Here is a 15,147-nt window from a genome sequence, read left to right on the forward strand (position 1 = left end):
TGTTTCTTCCTCAAAGCTCTGTCATTTCATATAAGCATGAAAAAGGGCTCCAAGGGATCTGGAAGCTGTAGTACTCCCTCACCTCTCTCCCATGTCTCCATTATACCACTGTCACTTCCTTAGAGATGCTTTATCTGTTCCTAAAAGCCTGTAGTGGAGGCTGAATGACCTCTGGAGGAAATCTAGGGCTTCACTCTTTGGTTTTTTTGATGTGTGTTTTTTTGTGTAACCTATATTTGCACAGAGGATGCAGAGGGCAGTTTATTTCCTTCCTCTCTGCAAGTCTACTACTTGAATACAATTTCCCAGCTTCTTGTTTCTAGATTAAACTCCTCATAGATTGTTAAAGATCTCTGGTCGTTCTGCTGAAGAGGATCTTTCTTTAGCTGACCCATTTGTATCCTGAAATCTGGTGCTAAAAACTAGAAGTGGCATTCCAGCTGAGGTCTTCTCAGAGTAGCGCATAGTAGAAGGATTTCTGTTTTGTACATCCTAATGTGGTGTTGGCTTTTTTGTAGCAGCAAATAATTTTCAGTTTGGTCTACCATAACCCCTTCTCTCTGATTCGTAACCATTTCCTAGTTCAGTCTATTTCACAGAATGGTTGAGGTTGGAAGGGACCTCTGGAGATGATCTAGTCCAAACCCCCACCTCCTCAAGTAGGGTCAGCTAGAGCAGGTTGCCCAGCACTGTGCCCAGTTGGGTTTTGAGTATCTCCACAGATGGAAACTCTACAACATCTCTGGGCAACCTGATCCACTGTTTGATCACTTAGAGTGATAAAACAGTAAAAAACCTGCTTCCTTGTGTTCAGGTGGAATTTCCTTTTTTTAAATTTCTGCCCATTGCCTCTTGTCCTGCCAGTGAGCTACTACTGAGAAGAGTAGTGCTCTTCATTCCCTCCCATTGAGTATTTATAGACGTTGATAAGATCCCCCCCAAGCCTTCTCTTCTTCAGGCTGAACAGTCCCAGCTCTCTCAGCCTTTCCTCATATGAAAGATGCCCCAGTTCCTTTATCATCTTTGTGGCCCTGCGCTGGACTTGTGCCAGCAAGTCCATATCTCTCTTGTACTGGAGAGCCCAGAACTGGACACAGTACTCCAGGTGTGGCCTCACCAGTGCTGAATAATGGGGAAGGATCATCTCCCTTGATGTGCTGGCAATATTTTGCCTAATGCAGCCCAGGACACCATTTGCTTTCTTTGCAGCAAGGGCACATTGTCGGCTCATGTTCAACCTGGTGTCCACCACGACCCCCACAGGGCCTTTTCTGCAAAGCTGCTTTCCAGCCAGGTGGCCCCCAGCATGTACTGGTGCATGGGGTTGTTCTTCCCCAGGTGCAGGACTTTGCACTTCTTGAAATTCATGAAATTCCTCTTAGCCCAATTCTTCAGCCTGTCCAGGTCCCTCTGAATGGCAGCACAACCATCTGGTGTGCCAGCAGCTCCTCCTAGTTTTGTATTGTCTGCAAATTTGGCTCTACTGAAATTATGTTATGTCTTTTTCAGACTTCATCTTCAATTTGTCAGCTGGAAACTTGGTTTGAATTCTCATCCTCCAGTGTCCTTCAGTGAGCTTGCAACACTCTTAACTTGTTATTTGCAAACTTAAGCCTACATTCCATTGTAACATCAAGTAAATGAAAAAGAGTTTTAGGCCCGTGGCAGACCCTTTCAGAACCACATTAGATAATCCTTTAATTATGACAGTGCAACTTTAATACACAACGACCCAACAAAGTTGGGTATGCCAACACTATATTCTTTCATCAGGATCAGACTTCACTGGTTTCCTGACAACACCTGCCTTTGTTAGAAGCCTCATTAAGATAAGGATGAATCCTGCTGCTGCTGCTTTCCTTATCTACTGGGCTGTTAACTTCCCAACATTTGTTTTACACCTAGTAAGAAAGGACCGCTTTTGACCTGGTTGCTGGAGAAACTTGATTTTGATCTGTCTGTGTTCATCCCTGTGCATCACCATCTTTCTCCCCAGACATTTTGGGGTAAAAAGGAGAAATGTGATGAATGTAGTGATCAAAAACTTGCTGCTATGAGAAGATAGGGCTGTCCTTGGCTCTGAAATCTGCTACTAATGTTTGTTTCTTTTCCTGCTGGAATATACTGGAGAATATGAGCACAATGCTGATCTGGTGCTGACTTTAAGAAACACGCTGATCTGTTTGGTGCTGACTTTAAGAAACACACTGATCTGGTTGGTGCTAACTTTAAGAAACACGCTGATCTGGTGCTAACTTTAGGAGACGTGCTGATCTGGCTGATGCTAACGTTAGGAAACATGCTGATCTGGTTGGTGGTAACTAACTTGGGAAACATCTTCCATTGCTTTTGTTTAGCTACAGGTATGCTCATGTTGCCTATACTGAGGAGGCTCATTGCAGGGCTGCTTGGATCCTCTTTGTGAAGGCAGAATGAACTTGGAAGTATTTTTAAAAAATGCTGAACATCTTTCTAAAAAGAAACAGAAGTCCTTTCCCCCAGGAATAGCAGAAATCAGTCTGAATCCCTCTCCAGTGCAAAGGCTGTTGAATTATCTTTTTTTTTTTTTTTTAATTGGTCACAGGAACATGAATAATGTAGCTATTATATAACTTACTACGGCTGAAGTCAAAAGAACTTGAGGCAATGTGAGACTTGTGAACTTTCTGTCCCTCAATTTATCTTAGCTTGTTTAATCATACGATAACCTGTGCTGATGAAAGGGACTGATGCTAAGTTGGCTTACTTAGTAAAGTCTCAGGAGACAGAGGACTTACACTTCCTTGATGGGTAGCAAGCAGAGATTAAAGTTAGACGAGGTCATCATATCCTGATGTTATGGTGACCAGAAGTTTAACTCTGTTTGCTTTTCTGCTGTTCTCTTAATTCTCTGATGCTGTTCTTTGCAGGTGGAAAGGAACAGCTTGGACTTGAGGAACACTGAGTGTGTTGTCCTTGTCCTGCTGTAGTACTGTTGCTAGCTCTTTCTAGGACCATCTATTTTAAAACAAAGTGCTGCCTGGCAGGCTCGCTGCAGCACAGCTGAGGGGTAGGCAGCCGCTCTTGAGGCAGTAGCAAATGACTAGAACTGTTAGGTGGGTCATCGCCCTTGTATAGTGGAGCTGGGGAAGGTCTGTGTGAGGTAAAAGACTTGCAATGAATTCTCTTTTATTCCTCATGCAAACAAAACTGGGATTGATCTGAAATCCATTTCTCAGCTGGCGGGGGGGGGAAAGGGTCTTTTATGGGTAGAAGTGACCTTCTGTCCATTGTAGGGGTGCAGTTTTGGATGGCCAGCCTGGGCTCTGGCAGTTAAGCCAGCTGGCACCCCCTAGAGCCAGGGGTATGAATGGCATCATTCATGTTCCCTGTTTTTAACAGAACTGCAAAGCGGAAAAGTTTTGGCTTTTTACTAACAGTGAATATATTCTTCCTTATTTTTGATTACCAGAAATGAATTTTGAGAAGCAGATTACAAATAATTATAAAGTATCAATCTAAGTAAATTGGTAGCTGTACTCAGTACATCAAATCTCCTTTGCCTCTTTTGACTTGAGCAGTTTTTCTGTGAGGGACATGGTTGGCATGTTCATGAAATGGCATTAAGAGCCATTACAGGGTGGTGGGTGGCAAATATGTCCCTGTAACTAATTGAATGATGTGTCATTTGTAACTGGAGACCCATAGGGTTTTGTTTTCTCTCAAAGCTTTAGTGATACTTCAATTTGTGACTAGAAGAGCTGGAATTAGATTTTTAAACCTGTGAGAACTGTTTAGGTAACCATCTGTCTTGTAACTGCAGTAAATGTGTATATGCAACTTAGAAGCTGCATTGCCTTGGAGTGGATTCATTGAGGTCAAGTGTGGGCTATATGATTTATAACCAAAACACCTTAACTCTGTATTGAAATCTTGTCCTGGAATTTTACATTATTAATGTATCTACCTAGCACCTCAAGTACAAAATGTTCTTATTGTATAATAGGTGATGGAAATATTTTCTCTTTAAAACCATCAAAGCTGAGAAGGTGGGTAAGACTTCTGGGCTGTGGCCACGCCCCTGCAGTGCTAGTATTTAGGTAACATTTTTATATGGGAGACTACAAAATCATATTAACTATGCTCAGCAATTATACTCTTCTTGAGGCTTCTCTTTCCCTTCTCTTCACTGCCCTAAAGCTAATAAGCCCTTTCATTTAAAGGTATTTTTGTACTCTAAAACGTAAGTTCAATGCCTTTGGAGATCAGTGTGCTGTGCAATCTTTTCTGTCTCCCTGCAGTGCCAGCTGTTTTTATGTGGTAAATGTAATTGGAAACATAGTCTGGGTACTTTTCTTTTGTAAACCTCTGTCTCGGAGGTATGTAAGAGAAAAAACACCTGTAAGACAGGTGTATAATCTGAGTGAGGGAGCTAGGTATGCACTGCATGGCCTGATTACATGAAGAGCCAGTGTACCAACTGTTGGTGCTTTTGCTTTTATGACTCATCTGGAAACAGTTATCTTGGATATTTTTTCTTGAATGGACTTTCATGTTTTCTGTTGTAATCTTGTGAATATTTTAATACACTTTTTTTTCCCCATTACTGGTTTGCTGGATGAGTCTTACCTGGTTAGGGACTGAAAAGGGAGTGGGACTGAAATACACCACCTCTCTTTCTGGCAATATTCTTCAGTCTCTATCTGCTCAGTGAACAACACAGCTGGAGAGTTCACCATTTGAATTGTGATGGGTTGACCCTGGCTGGACGCTCTATCACTCTCCCTCCTCAGCTGGACAGGGGAGAGAAAAATATAACAAAGAGCTTGCGGGTCGAGATAAGGACAGGAGAGATCATTCACCAATTACTGTCACGGGCAAAACAGACTCAGTTTGGGGAAAATTACAAATCAACCAGAGTAAGGTAATGAGAAATAAAATCAAATCTCAGAACACCTTCCCTCCACCCCTCCCTTCCCGGGCACAACTTCACTCCCGGATTTCTCCACCAAGCCCCCCCCCGCAGTGGCACAGGGGGACAGGGATGGGGTTTACGGTCATCACACGTTATTTTCTGCCGCTTCATCCTCCTCAGGGCGAGGGGTCATCACACTCTTCCCCTGCTCCAGCGTGGGGTCCCTCACACGGGAGACAGTCCTCCACAAACTTCTCCAACGTGGGTCCTTCCCACAGGCTGCAGTTCTTCACGAACTGCTCCAGCATGGGTCCCTTCCACGGCGTGCAGTCCTTCAGGAGCACACTGCTCCAGCGTGGGTCCCCTGCAGGGTCACAAGTCCTGCCAGAAAACTTGCTCTGTGGGCTCCTCTCTCCACAGATCCACAGGTCCTGCCAGGAGCCTGCTCCAGCGCAGGGTTCCCATGGGGTCACAGTCTCCTTCGGGCACCCACCTGCTCTGGCGTGGGGTCCTCTCTCCCCGGGCTGCAGGTGGAGATCTGCTCCACCGTGGACCTCCATGGGCTGCAGGGGGACAGCCTGCCTCACCAGGGTCTTCCCCACAGGCTGCAGGGGAATCTCTGCTCTAGCACCTGGAACACCTCCTCCCCCTCCTTCTTCCCTGACCTGGGTGTCCGCAGGGTTGTTTCTCTTACATGTTCTCACTCCTCTCCCCGGCGGCTGTTTCTACCCGTCCCAACTCTTTTTTTCTTCTTAAAAATGTTATCCCAGGCGTTACCACTATCGCTGATTGGCTCGGCCTTGCCCGGCAGCGGGTCCGTCTCAGAGCCGGCTGGTGTGGGTTCTCTCTCGAACACAGGGGAAGCTTCCAGCGGCTTCTTACAGAAGCCACCCCCGTAACCCCCCCCCCCGCCCCGATACCAAAACCTTGCCACACAAAACCAATACAATACCCTGTATTACCACTTCAGCTAGGAGAACTAAGAAATGCATGTGAAACTAGCAGAACACACATAGGAGAGAAATAGCTTCATGGCAGGACACCCCCTGAAAAAGGGAAGCTGACAGACTTATCAGGTGCATGTCTTGTAAGAATGGAAAATGCTTTCCCTAAAGTATCCAGCACAAATGCTTTGCACAGGATAATATAACATTATACATAGAGTGAGAAAGGAGGGGACATCGGTGCCACAGCAAGGTGCTGTAGCTCATGCAACTATAGAATGGTTTCCTCTCCACCCTTGCCATGCTGGAGTGATAACTCAAATGGGGTGTATGTGGGGGGAAGTAGGGGTGGAGAGAGACTTAATAACAGGAGTTTCCAAAACTCCAGTATTTCAAGGCCTTCATTTTCCTGAAAGCTGAATCCTGAAGAAGCTACTCTGTCTCACAGTTATCTTTTTCTCCTGGATATAAATTCCTGAGCACTGGTACTGACTCCTAGCTTTGGTGGAAGAAGTCTCAGAGAACCTGCCAGGGAAGCTCATTGATGCTGTGCTCTGAGCACAATTGCCTTGTACTTCTCAGCAACAGATGAGCTCCACCAGTGTAATGCAAAGCCTTTGCTTGGAAGCTATTTCACAGTGGCACACTTTTCCTCTTTATGGGAGAATAAGTAGGGAGAGATGTTGTCTTTCAGGAAAGGCTTCAGTATTTATTCACAAACATGCCACAGATGGGAATATACCACTGCCTCCAAAGCTTTGGAGAACTGACATGCACATGTTTCCCAAGTGCACACCTTTGCAGGAAATCTGAATGCACTTAAGGAGGAGGTGGAAAGTGAGTAAGAGAAGTTTTGGCTGTTTATTTTTCACACTCCCAAGAACCAGGTGCTTAAATGTGCCCATCTTCTGCCTCTAGTTTAAAGGATGAGAGAAGCTAAAACACCAGTGGCATATACTAGTTTGCCCTCCTCTTGTTAAAGACGGCGTTGGCTGGAAAACAAAGGAAGATATACGTAGCTGAAAAGAATATCCTAACGCTACCAGGGAAGAGCATCAGGGAATGAAATGCAAATGCTACTGTTGTTGGTTACTGAAAGTATGGTAAAACCTCACCCAGACTGATTACTTCAGTCTGAGGCTCTGGCTGACTGTCACCAGTACCATGTCACTCCTGGCACTGTTCACTAGAGTCAGATAAGGTGGGGCCCAGCAACTCATTCTAGGCACAATCAACAATCAGTTTCTTTTAAAGAGGCAATATAAGACACACAATTTTACTTCAATTCAAAAGGTTGCACTTTATTTAAATGTATGGAGATATTGTTATTTGCACTTAGAAAATACTTGCTGTCTAGACATTTAGAATTCCTCTTTCATTTTCTCAGAGGAAAAAACATTAAAATTAGTGAAGCTAGGTCCCATGGGGAAGGGTTTGTGCGTTGTTGGATTTGACCTGTTGGGTTAAGCATCTCTTTGCTGCAGCTGCTCTTGTTGTTTTGCTTTTAGCTCCCGATTATACCTATAGGGAAAAAAAAAATTTAAAAAAGGAGTGGAGACTAAGAATAGAACACCAGTTACAATAACAGTGTCTTCCTAACAACCTGTTCAGCAGAGGAGGTTTAAAATTACAACGGACTTGAGGGTGGATACTCAGGATAGGATAGTTCAGTTCATGTAAGAAGTTCCAAATTTGTTGTCAAGTTTGCCTCATTCCTGGCCAGTACCGAAGCCCGAGAACTCCAAATTTGCCCTCAAGAAATAACTTAAAAAAAACCAACCAACCACTGCTCTGCTTAAGAGCCCTTCGATCCAGCTGGAACTGACACGATTCAACACTGAAAGCTGACAAAAGTGCAAAACTTCTGAGGAGGAGAAAGTCTAGGCTGTTTGTCAGTCAGACCTACAGCTTTTAAAGAATGCCTTAGACCCAGAAACTACAGCTTGCATAGCGCATTCCTTAAAATGTGCTCTAGCTATACTGAAAATATTTAAAGCTTTGCTCCCACTTAACTGGAAAACTAACAATGTAGCAAAGAAGTTCTGCAATGTTTAATTAATTGTTCAGTTCCTCTTGCCTGTTGCACTGAGGCTGGTGGAATTTATAAATTCCTGGTTAAGATGAGGTGGTGTGAATGCTTAGTTATCGTATGTAGAGTAGCCCTTCTTAATACATACCTCCATATTCGGAAGAGTTGAGAGCCACCAGCACAGCCAACAAAGAAGTTCACAGCAAAGAGACTCCAGTTTTTAGGAATAATAACTAGAGAGTACCTTGACCAAATAAGGCCTGTTGAATGAAGGGGGAAGATCTTAAGTCTTTAAAGTGAAATATTCAGACATTCCCCTAAGTTTGGAGAAAGAATCATGGGCCAGTTTAAGTAAACAAGTTTTACAACTTCATGTTAGACAACTGCTTTTCTATTTCTCGGTTAAAAGCGCATCAAGTGCCAGTGGGACAGGTATTGCATTTTTCCAAATAACTAGACAATAAGGTCAATCATAGCCTTAATATCAAACAAAGATCCTCTGTACTCTATTGCAGTCTAGACCTTAATTCTCCAGCACAGTTGCAGGGTAGTGGCATTTTGCTGTAGTATATCCAGCTTGCTGCACCAGCTTAGAGATTACAGAATTTACCAGTCAAGAAAGGCTTACCTATCATGCAGAATGCACAGCACTGTGTCGGATATCAAAATAAAGTCTAGAGAAGGAAGAAGGTGGCAGCTATAATGTTGATTTTCAGCTTTAGCTGCCACAAGTCCCGCCCCTGACAAGAACTGGTAGAACACCTTGAATACAGAATATTGTTTCTGCCAGTGTGAAAATTCACAGCAGACAGCAGTGCAGCAGTCCGTGTACCCACTGCTTCCAAATTCTTTTAACACATGGAAATTCCTTCCAGTTATGTTAGTGTAATTACTCTACCATTGTTTAATCTCTTAAAGTCTGTTCTAAAAAAGTCACTATACCCTGGACTGATTTCAAAATTACTTGACCTGAAGCAAAAGAGGTCACTTAGTGGAATGAGTGGTATCGTAACTTAAGAGATGAAACTCATACCCTAACTCATAACAACTTGCTCTGGACAATTCCAAATTAAGACACGTGTAGAAAACTGTTAGATAATCACAGAACTCTTACAGATTTAATAACAAGTATAGGTCTGTCCTAGAATTATCATCTGACAGCAATAGTGACAGCTAGCATATTATAGTTAACCCTTTTCTATAGAAGTGGATTAGTACTGATGGAGGATTCAGAAAGAAGCGTATACAGTTTTAGAGAGGGTGCTGTGTAAAAGCATGGAGTAACTTTGGCTTTACCTGTGGCCATTAGTACTGCAGACTGTGCTGTGCTGAGTTTTTCTGCTGGTCTGGTCATATCAGCCATTCCAGCACATACCAAACCCTGTAAAGAGAAATTCAGTGAGCACCAGTCAAGTACCAGGACCTCCTGCAACAGATCAAACACTTTAAAAGGGGAAGTTGCTTCATAGCTCAGTGCTTATTCTATATGCATTATGCAGGAAATGGGATGCATTATATGAGCAGAGTAATTAGACTCTTGGAGACCCCATTCACTTCTAGTCCCTTGTGGTAGGAATAAGAACACAGTTATGGGGGGGTGCAACTGGCTTGCAATAAAATCCCAGGCAGTGGCAATTTTGTATTAATTTAAGAACAAGGTTAATTTAAGCTTTTAAGCTTAAGAAAGCAGCTGGGGAAAAAAATGGTTTTCATGCAACAAGCAGAAGCTTATCTAAATAAGGCCTTTCTTCCTAAAGCTCAGGGTGAGATATTGCTGGTAAAGATGTAGGTGTGACACCATATAGTCTTCACTCAGCTTCATATGAGGAGGTGGAAGTGCTTCTTTTTTAATACAATTTCAGTAAAAGTAGAAAACTTCAGGTGAGGTGAGGAATAGCTTGGCTGATCTACTTGACAACATTACTAACAAACACGCTGCTTGATTTGGTTTGTTGTGTTACTGCCCTCTACTGGAAATACAATTTCATGTTCACGTTACAGGCATTCACCAAAAAAACCCAACCTCAAAGCCAAAAAACCTAAATCCCACAAATAAGGGAGTCCTAACACTTTTAATTCACCGACTGCCACTAAGGACTCCTTTGGCTCCAATCAAGAAAGCAGTTTTCAAGGGTAGATACTTCTGTGTGCTGCCTCACTTATGGGATTGATACCGCTGCAGTGGTGCCATGGAGGTACAGACTTTGAGCACACTTGGGTAACTGCAGTAAATGCACCTTTGCCATGTAGGGGGAAAGTCATTTTAACTTCTCACTGAAGAACTTCACTGTGAGCTTAGAGAAGTCTTCCTGCATGTTCACAAAAGAAAAACCATCTGTGTATAAGCTCTTTTGATACAGCAGCAGTTGACACCAGCCTGCTCAGAAGAGATGCCTGTATGCTCAGGCTCAAGAGCATGTTGCCTGGGGGAGTCTCTCAGAAAGGGGAAAGTTAACCATGGTTACTGCAGCTCCAGTTTAGATTGTCAAAGAAACCAAGCTACAGCTTAGAGCATAACGCATTGCCTGTGGCCTATAAAAAGTTGGGGTTAACAATGGCAAACTTACAAACCAGCTGGCAATAGTAAGAGCAGGTTATATCCTTGGTTGTTATCAAACAAGGAGATCAAACAGCTTCATGATTTTAGAGGTCACTTATTTCATCTGTAGCAATACAGCAACTAGGAGGAGTACAGTGAATTAGGAGGAGGCATATACTTCACCCTGTGCACAAACACAGCCAAGGGATGTGACCAAGTGGGAAGCAGAACTGCACAGGAAGCGGAGAGCTACTGATAGCCAAAATGGCAGTGCCGTTTTAATTTTGTTTTCTCAAGATTACCTTGCACTCTGACACACTTTAACCTGCCTTCAAACTATGAGGCTTAGGAATTGGCTTGCTTAAGATACTATTCAAATTCCTCAATCTCAGAAGAAATACATGCTTTAAGCATTTTGAATTATGCCAGCTCATGCCTACCTTGAGCAACAGTTAGTGTTTCACAGAAGAAAGCTTTTGTGAAACTTTCAGCAAAGAGTACAATTTTTTCCACAAAGCATTTTTCTCCCACTGTATTCCCTGCATGTTGTGCTATACATTATTAAGGCTAATTTTGTTCCTCCCCGTATATTACAAATTAGAGACTTGGTATTAAATCTTTCTGTAGGCTCAGATATCTGCAAGGAAACCATTGCTTGCTCAATGGGTTGCTGTAGATTGCCCTCCGATTGCGATCCAGACACCAGCTGGCATCTTATACTTACCCATTTCATAATAGGTGCCCAGAAAAACACTGTTTTGGGACCTGAGAGAGGAGGGGGAAAAAAAGAAAAGAAGTTAAATTATTCAGTGAGATGTAGCTGTTTTAATATCTACAGTAAGTTTTGGAGTTGTTTCATTTTTTTAAATAATGAATTGTGTATATTAGCGCAGTTTCTACCACTGTATGAGCTCTATCACCTAATACTTATAGTTCATCAGCTCAGTGCATCAACCTTCAGTTGTGTAATCAGGCCACCCATTTCTGCAACAGATGAGTAGGATTTTGTATTTCCCTTTTTAAGCAAACGACACTAGAGCAGGCAAAATGCACTTATAGTGAAAGGAGTTAGGATAAGGCCTAGGAACAGTGAAGACAGTTTCTATATAGTGATTAAAAGCTACTCTACAGCTGGACTAACAGAAATAGTATTTGAAATCTTTGTGAACTGAATCTTGTAAACTAAAACCCCCAAATATTTTATTACTGGTACTGTAACAAGTCACTTCCTCCTTCCCTTCCCAAATCACAGCCCACCTCTTCATGCTACCGAAGACATGCTGTGCAGCAGCATTAGATGATTAAAGTGAGAGTACAGATTGCAAACATAAGTAGCAGTAAATGTCGCAAGGGGAGTGTCCTCATTCACCCTAATCTGCATCCCTGAATAACCACGTCTTTCTAGCAGAAACAATGCTTCCCTCCGAATCAACCCTACACCCCAATAATCTACCAATAGGCCAAGGAGGATAATGGGGGAAGAGGACAAGATCTACAGAAGGAAGGGAGAAAAGTCAATGGAATAGGATCTGGGGGAAAATATCTCTTCCAAATACATACGTCCTACAGCAGTGCTAAAATAGCAACTGGTTGGTTAAAACAAAGTACTGTAATGCCACACCTACAATGTGCAGGTTGCCAACCACGCCAGAAATCATTAATCTAGGACTACCACTCGAAGTCTTAAAAGAGAGACCACAATCCAAAGTACCAACCCACCGCACTGGGAGACAGTCAGGACACTGGTTCCGATTTCATCAAAACACATGAAGTTTTAGGTCTTGCTAGGCCACTGCTCAGTATTCTGATAACATGCAAGATGAAGCCAAGTTTTCACCATAATATGTTACATATTATGAGTAAAGTTTTTAAATATGATAAACAGTAGGACTTTGGTTGCTTGCTTTTTATGTGAGCTAATTTTTCACTAACAATTCAGCCTTAAAAAGGCCTTGCAGTAACTATTTGTACTCCCTGTTTTAAGTACCTTCAAGTTTAAAACTGTGACTTGGGAAAAATTAACTGTCAGGTTTCTACAGCAAGCACCTGTGAAGCAACTCATAATTTGGGGGATAAGACTAATTCTTACAAATACCAGTTGCTCACCTTAAAGCCAACTGAGCCCTGTAAAAGGGCAGGGCAACTGCAGCACAGAAGGCAACAAAAACTGGCTTGGCGGCTTTGTGTAAAGCCCTCTTAGACCCACACTGCTTGTGATAGTGATCAAGTTTCAAACTGCAGTTAATAACTACCAGCACATTACTTTTGTCTTAGATAACTGAATGTTTCTACCTACATGGGATTTAATTTTTTTTAGGATGCCTGGGGTGGTGCAGCCACTAAAACTGCCTAATGTTGTTGAACAAATACAGCCCAATAGTCATCTTTTAAAGATAGAAACTTCAGTTGCTGTTCTCTCAGGCAGCTACTTAGTATGTCAGTATCAGGCTGCAAATACAGCTCTTTATAAATCAGTCTTACAGAGGTCCCACGAAAGTAGCTTTAATTACTATCATCTATTTTCTTCTAAAACACAAATTCAGATTTGGAGTACTAGAGAATGTGGGGTCAGTATAAATTATTAAATCGACATTCCCTAAACAGCTAGCAAACTTTTCAAGAAGACTGACATTAATTTTTATTAATAAGAGATAACTTGGTAATTTAAAACTGCTGACTTCAAAAGTAAGAAACAATTGAAGACAAGTAAGGTACCAAGCCAAGCTTGTTATAAGGGAAGACTGTCAAATGCCTTAAGCAGAACACCTCTGCTGGACGCACTCCAATAAGCATCCAGCTGGGGCGAGCTCTTCCCAGATCCTGACACCTGGAATTTTTCAAGGGTGAATTTGACAGCAGCACATCAGAGCAGGGGCATACCACAGGCTAAGTTGGACATTGTGTGTGTCACCAGCTTATAGAATTTACAACTTCTATTAAATGTAAGAAGTCTTTGTCCTGGAGAGTTTAGTTTAATCAGGCAAAGTGAACCAAAGAGGCCAAAGGAGAGGGAGTAGAAGCACAGCCCATGCTTCCCCGTGGCTGCCAAGAGCAATGTTCCCCGCTCTGTGGCAGCCTGGGGAGTTGGTGTGCTGTACCCCAGGCCCTTCGCTGTCCTCCAGCGGCCTCACTCTGTGCAATGCCAGCCAAGAAAACGCTTTTCAGACCAGGCTTCAATTACTTCACTGGAAGCTTTCTCTGTGCCAGAAAACAAGTAGGCATTGTTCTTCATTTCTCCCAAGTGATTTATAATTTCATTATAATGACACTTATACTCCTAAATTAGACTAGAAACTTAGATACCACCAGAGATAAAATGTGAGCCTTTCATTTTTAACCTACTTGTTTTGCAGTCAGAGTGACATCTATTGCATAACTTTCTCACAGACTCACCTTCCAGACATTCAAGGCTGAAACAGAAGTGGCAGAGGTTCAGATTTGATACCTGCTTGCTCTGTGGCTTTTCTCACTTACGCCATCAGTACGGATTATGGCAGATATATATGTATATATACATACAGACCCACACAGAGTCCCTAAAAAATGGATTTTTTAAGATTAATTTCAATGTGATGGTGGTGAACAAAAGTGGCCCACAGGCAGTTCCATGAAGTGAAAAGCACTGCAAGAGAACCTCCAAAGCCTTTTTCAATTAGTACTACGGTTCTGATGAAGAATGAACATAGATGTTCCCAGTGCTCGCCATGCCTTGTATTCAATACAAGCAATTGGAAGCTGCCACATTTCACACAGGATGAATGTGGCACTCAGAAGCTTTTGGCACCTTTACAATGGAAGCGCTGGACATATTGACTTTTTAGATACAAAAATTACATTAATATTAAATATGTATATAGGTCTAGTGAATTCAGTACGAATCAGACATTTTAATAAACTGCAGTTTTCACTCTTTAACTGTGATTTCTAGAAAGCAACAATTTTCACTTCAAGAAAGGTCCATTATAGGAGGATGGAGCAATGGACCAAAAACCAAAGTCCACTTCTACAGTGCATATTACAGGTAGGTGAAGAGTCAAGGTTGCCTATCACACTGAAACAGAACAGTGGGAACAGCAGCCTATGGAATTTTGGGATTTTATCGAGCACTCTTTTTAACTATCCTATGCAATTTGTTTACATAACAAACATCACCTCAATGGCACTGAAGCAGATCATTTTACAAGAGGGTTCTCCCTAATAACCCAAACCCCCATGTTTGCTCAAGTAAAGGTGAGCTTTAGGTCAGCTGATAGTAGCCCATTTCAGGGAATCTTGAGCCCTTCCGACCCCACAGGAGCCCTTCGGCTACGACAGCGGATTCCTCAAGGGCACGAGCTGCCTTCGGTAGCAGGGCCGGATTCACCAGAAAGCGGCTCGACTTAAACCAGAGTACACTTCAGGAACTCTTGCCGCGCTCCCCCCCCCGCTATTTTTTCAGCACATCCACGTGAAAGAAGTGGCAGCTGAAGCCTTCGGGCCCCTCTGGAAGTCGTCACGGCCCCCGGAGGAGGGTCAGGCAGCCCAGCCGCCCCCCGCGTTCAAACGGCGGGGCCGTGCGGCAGCGGCGGCGCTCCGGTCCGGTCCGCTCGTGCATCCCGGCAGACGGCAGCAACAGCAGCTCGCGTCACGCCTGTCGCCCTCCGTCCTCCCAAAGAAGAGAGGTCTTCCTCTGACGAGCGGGAGCCCGCTCTTCGGCAGCCTTCCCCGCGCCACGGCCACGGCTCTGCCGCCCCGACCCCGC

The 15,147-nt window shown here is 43.2% G+C and overlaps 2 protein-coding genes across 2 annotated transcripts in view; one reads left to right on the forward strand and one right to left on the reverse strand.

The window, feature by feature from the left end:
• Positions 1-7,121: 7,121 nt before the first annotated feature.
• On the reverse strand, positions 7,122-13,885 carry MPC2 (mitochondrial pyruvate carrier 2). Its single transcript, XM_010567648.1, has 6 exons — positions 13,881-13,885; positions 13,800-13,816; positions 11,131-11,171; positions 9,164-9,248; positions 8,016-8,127; positions 7,122-7,359 (listed from the first exon to the last, which is right to left on the reverse strand). Exons 1-6 carry the CDS (start codon positions 13,883-13,885, stop codon positions 7,302-7,304), a joined length of 318 nt encoding a protein of 105 aa, XP_010565950.1. The 3' UTR covers positions 7,122-7,301.
• A 499-nt stretch (positions 13,886-14,384) lies between these two features.
• DCAF6 (DDB1 and CUL4 associated factor 6) overlaps positions 14,385-15,147 on the forward strand; it is a 93,245-nt gene continuing 92,482 nt past the window's right edge. Inside the window, exon 1 of the mRNA XM_010567650.1 lies at positions 14,385-14,427. Coding sequence (XP_010565952.1) covers positions 14,385-14,427 — 43 coding nt within the window. The remainder of the gene's footprint in view (positions 14,428-15,147) is intronic.

The sequence above is a fragment of the Haliaeetus leucocephalus genome, unplaced genomic scaffold (assembly GCF_000737465.1).
Source record: "Haliaeetus leucocephalus isolate CR32 unplaced genomic scaffold, Haliaeetus_leucocephalus-4.0 Scaffold228, whole genome shotgun sequence".
In the NCBI taxonomy this organism is placed as follows: Eukaryota; Metazoa; Chordata; class Aves; order Accipitriformes; family Accipitridae; genus Haliaeetus; species Haliaeetus leucocephalus.

What these genes read in the sequence shown, in the direction of transcription:
- MPC2 (XM_010567648.1), bottom strand. An exon ending in GGGCACCTATTATGAAATGG is followed by an intron (nt 9,249 to 11,130) that starts GTAAGTATAAGA and finishes TTCTCTTTACAG; the next exon opens with GGTTTGGTATGTGCTGGAAT. An exon ending in CAACTCTTCCGAATATGGAG is followed by an intron (nt 7,360 to 8,015) that starts GTATGTATTAAG and finishes TTTTCCCTATAG; the next exon opens with GTATAATCGGGAGCTAAAAG.